The sequence below is a fragment of the Aptenodytes forsteri genome, unplaced genomic scaffold (assembly GCF_000699145.1).
Source record: "Aptenodytes forsteri isolate BGI_AS27 unplaced genomic scaffold, ASM69914v1 Scaffold256, whole genome shotgun sequence".
Classification (NCBI taxonomy): domain Eukaryota; kingdom Metazoa; phylum Chordata; class Aves; order Sphenisciformes; family Spheniscidae; genus Aptenodytes; species Aptenodytes forsteri.
The window spans coordinates 3058129-3063008 of record NW_008795021.1 but is presented as its reverse complement, the minus strand read 5'-3'; the positions used below and the strand labels follow the sequence as shown (position 1 = coordinate 3063008).

General features: G+C 40.8%; 1 protein-coding gene across 1 annotated transcript in view; it reads right to left on the bottom strand.

Annotated features, from left to right (window-relative positions):
- Positions 1-4781, bottom strand: part of OGFRL1 (opioid growth factor receptor like 1) — a 15122-nt gene extending 10341 nt beyond the window's left edge. The window contains exons 1-3 of the mRNA XM_019471123.1: positions 4686-4781; positions 3148-3234; positions 2494-2575 (exon numbers count right to left, since the gene is read on the bottom strand). Of these exons, the coding sequence (XP_019326668.1) occupies positions 2494-2575; positions 3148-3234; positions 4686-4781 (265 nt within the window). The remainder of the gene's footprint in view (positions 1-2493; positions 2576-3147; positions 3235-4685) is intronic.
- Positions 4782-4880: the final 99 nt, after the last annotated feature.

Here is a 4880-nt window from a genome sequence, read left to right as displayed (position 1 = left end):
CACGCGCCGTGGTGGGGGGGGGGGGGGGGTAGTGAGCGAACCGCTGTGTGGTGTTTAGTGGCCTGCTGGGTTAAAACACAACACCAGGCACTGCACAAATACACAAAGTAAATAAAAGGACGTTCCTTGTTCCAAAACCTATACAGTCGCTTTCTACACATGAACACCCAGTGTTAGCCTGTTTCTACTCTGAAACCTACAACAGTTTTACCACTGCTGCATGGCCTCTCCCAAAGTCAAATAGCACAGGAGTGGCGTAAAAAGCCCAAAGCCCCATGTAGATAGTCTCCTATTACACATTTGAGATCTCTCTCTCCCCCCGCAGTGAAAATGTCCACTTGGACCTCAATGACAAAGGAGAACTCATTTGGTACTTTTCTTAAAGAAATGGAGAAAGCAGCCAGTCAAAGGGGCTGCTAAGAACACAGGGTTTCCAGTGCAGGCAAGGCTGGAAAAGGACCTTGCAAAGAGGACCTCCCGCCATCACCGCACTGTATCCAACCTACATTTCAAGTATTGGAAAACTTGCTCAATTCCAGGGCGGAGAGACAGACAGGCCAGCTCTGAGTCAGAACCACAAGCTAAATCTGTAGGTCATGGAATTAAACTTCAGATCTAGTATTGCACTAGAAATGTCTTTTTTTTAATAACATTCCCCAGTAGTTCAGTCCCTAACTTGGTAGCTTAGATTCCCTCTGAACACTCTCACAGATCCACAGACTTAGGTCAAGGTGGTGGCTACTCTTTCCCATTCTCAATAAAAAATTCTACATAACCAGAGCTCACAGCTATCAACACTTCAGCCTCCACGGCCTATCAGCTACCTTTGACACTACCAACTGTGGTTTTCTCCTAAAATATTATGAGAAATTTTATTCTTTACAAATTTTAGGAGGGAAGCCCTCCTCTAGCTTTCATGACTATCTCTTCTCGTGGCTTAATCCTCTTGAATTGCTCCTTCATTTTGCACTTTAAAGAATCCCCCCCCCAACCTCTTCTGGCTTTCAGTTTCAGGTTCACGTGGTCCTCTGGTTCACATGGACCTCGGTGCCCTTCTCTTTCTTTCTGTATCTGTTCTCTGTGTAATGTCTCCTGAATTTGCTACCTCTGTACTAGTAATTCACAGATCTAACTCTTCTTCCAGTCAAGCTAAAAACACAGTCTTCAGCATCTGCCTGTGGATATCGAGATAAAGCTCAAGATGATTAAAACAAAGGTCTTATCTTTCTTTCACATAACCTGACTTGTTTTCTCACTTGCTGAGGATATTATCACTATCTTGCCTATAAACAGCTCTCATCTGCAACCTTCTTATATGTACATCTTTATATCCTTCTATATAACATTCCTTCCCATCAGGACTTTGACGTTTTGCATCTCAGCATCCTCCTTCTGGACCTTGAAAAGTGCCCTCTTGTCACGCTTATATCTATCCTGAATGCTGCTGGTAAGATCATGTTTCTAGACCATGGCTTTTTTATATTGCCTCTTTTTTTTGCTTTACATTCTTCCATTGTGAAGCCCTTTTCTGTAACATCAGACAAAACTATATGCCATCACTTCCGAAGCCTTTTGTGACCTGTCCCTTCCTACCTTATCGGAACCCATTTGTTGCTATGAGACTGATCCTGCCTCCGACAGGATCCTGCCTCAATGGCAGCCTCCATGTCTCACTTCTGTACTCCAGTGTGCACTTCGGTATTTCCTCCCAAGCTGCTCTCATGCAGACAGGATCTTTCTGCAAACACCTTCAAAGCAACCTCGCCATCATTCTTTTAAAACTCTCAAAAGCTTAACTTTGGCCTGCAAAATTTTTTTTGCCAATGGCTAAGCTCTCATGTGCCGAGACTCCTGTCTACCATTCCAGCCAAGACTGTTTTATTGCCTCCTTCTGCTTCCCCACCTGTCTGCTACCCTCCTGTCTCTCATGCTTTGCTTGCAAACTCTCTAGAGCAGGGTTTGTCATCTTTCAGCTCGTCCTGTGTTTGTGCAGAACCTTGCATATGAGGTTCCTGCTCCACTACCAGAACCACTTTGAGAAATGATTTTATTACTGTTATTATAATAATCACACATGAGGTAGTTACAACACATTCTTTTTCCCTTACACAGCGCTAGGGATAACACCCATATCCCTGCCACTCCTATTCAAGCAGCAAGAGTTTGTGCAGCATAGTGGAGCAACTTTATCTTTGTTTAATAAAAGGTAGTGCCACTACTGTAAAGTAGTGGTACAAACAACGCCCTGTACTACATCATGCTGAAAATGCATGAGAAAAGCACCACGTCCCTAGAGCAAAAGCTAACTCTGGTTTAAGCATAACCTGCTCCCATGTTATCAACATGTTACTCCAACATGGGAGGTTCAAGTCATACAATATGTAACTATACACCTTCAATTTGTCAGCACTGCAATTATCACTACAGTTCACTTTGTTACTATTATTAGTGAGCATTCTTTTGTTATCACTATTATTGCCACAGATTACTCACCATCAGGTTTAAAAGGGATTTTATTTTTGTAAAAGCGGAGATTGCACAAGTCATTTTGATATCGAAGATCTTTAAAGTTCTGCTGAAAAAAAGGAAATAGGACATTATCAGCCTACAAAAACCTATCAAGAGTATCCAGAAAGTGATACTGTGCTCTCTGAATAATTTGAGGACAAAAAAAATTCAGAGTTTTGTGAAAACTGGAAATCATTTAGAATTACTCATGCATTTAGAAGATTCAGTTTAAGGATCTGCGTGTTCCTTCTGGCTGGTACCTTCTCCTGCTGAGGCAGAGGTTAAAGCAGCAAGCATAGCAGCACCTTGACTTTGGTCTCAAAGAACTTCCAAGATGCAAATAATAATAAGTCCAAACTCTATCATCCACCCTCTTCGATGTTCAAGGCAAAAGCCTTTTTCTGGGCTCTTACCGCTGTTCCCAGGCTTACACATCTCACGTGATTGCACGTACACCTGGGATGAAAAGACATTGCACTAGTTTCACTCCTCTCCCACTGGCGTATGTTGGGCCTCTGCATCAGCTTTTTGATTCTTCTCATTTCTCATATTTGTTAGGCACCACAAAGGTTTAGGAATGTTTGGGTTGTGTGCTGTCTTCTACTAAAAAGGCAATTTTAAACCATAAAATATTCTTACTGGATACTGGTGTCGGTACTTGTATAAATCTCTTGCTGCGTAGAAGCTTCTCTTTGGCTTGGCTGTCAGCTCAGTTCCATCACCACTCTGAAACAGTTAGAAAGTAGATAATAACCATACACAAACACACTAAATAGCAAATTTGTGTAATATTAAAATAATGATTTTTTCATTATGTATTTCAGCAATGTAAACATACAGAAGTGCATGTATTTGCCTACTGTTTGGTCAAACACTGACACACTTTAAATCTAAATTAAAAAATAAAATACAAAAGCAAGACTATGAAATGTCCTTCCAATGAGACTGAATTCGACTTAAATCAACAGGTTGATTGTCATTTCCAAATACAAGACTTCAAAGTAACCTAGCAAGTGCTAGCACAAGATGAAATAAGTAACTGAACATGAAAATGCAGAGACTACTCATTTTGAAAAGGAAATCATACTATTTGCAAAGATTATTTGTCCTGTGTACATTGACTTAATTGCTATCATTGCATCCTGTGGAAGAAAATGAATAGTCATGGACAAGCCAAATTGCAGTTCTAACACCTTCTGGAACCATTTTCTATTATTTGTTTCTCAGAACTTAAATTTAAAGCCTAGTAAGAAGAACCACTAAAGCCCCAAACAAAAACCTGCTTGAGAATACATCTGTACGAGAACTTGTACTGGCCCCCAGCTGTTCGGAAGCTGTGACCTGAAACAACCAGAGCCCATCAAGGTCAATGCAAATCATCCCACTGACTTTAGAGAACACTTGAAAAAGCTGCACATGTTGAAGAAAAACAGAAAATGAAGCGTTAGTGTACAGAGACTTCAACTTGCTACCAGCACCTTTATTTTCTTTGTAATTTCTTTATAACCATACTGCAGCAAAGAGTTTTGTGTTCTTCAGTCTTGTAAAATAAGTCTCTACACTAAAACCAAACGCCAAATGAGAAGAAAAAAAAAAAAGTCATTCTGTTCCTTGCAATACACATGTAATAGGTTAAAGTCAAGCCTAAAAAGGGAAGTTCCCTGTGACTGCACTGGACATTTGCCTTTATTATTGCCCGTCCCATTGCTTATCAATCACACGTTAAGGACAGACAAGCATCTGTTTTCGTTCTTCCTTTTGCAAGATCAGCTTTGACCATACCCACAGGCAAGACACGCTTACTTGAACAAACACCACCCCTTGACACTCAGTTATCAGGCATCAGTATCACCACGTATCAAGCAGAAAAGGGAAAATGCTTATGCTTATTTAATTTTGCACAGTTTCTGAACCAAATATAAATATGATACATCTAACAGGGTAAAAAAAGACCCAGCTGGTTCACCCTGCATTCAGTTCTAACTGCAATGAAATTATTGGCAAAGCAACCCTTTATTTCTTTAGGGTTGGCATTTTTAAAGGTTCCTAAAAGACAGAAACTTGCTCTGAAAATTCCTCACCTCGGACCCACCGAGGAGTCACAAATCCATTGCCACGTTTGATCCAACATTCAGATTTTTAACCCATTTAATTAAGCGGCCAAGTTCAAGACTGACTACATTTAATTTAAAGCGAACTTTCCCTAGAAACAGCAGCAGCGGGACTGACAACGACTTCAAGGCCTCAATTTTCTCCCAAGAGTAGGTTACCATAACGATGGGGGGGAGAAATCAGCTCATTTCTACTTCAGATGAAGGCTAGTTTATCACAAGCCACCGCCACTCTTCATGCAGTGGGAAGGTCAGATCGGA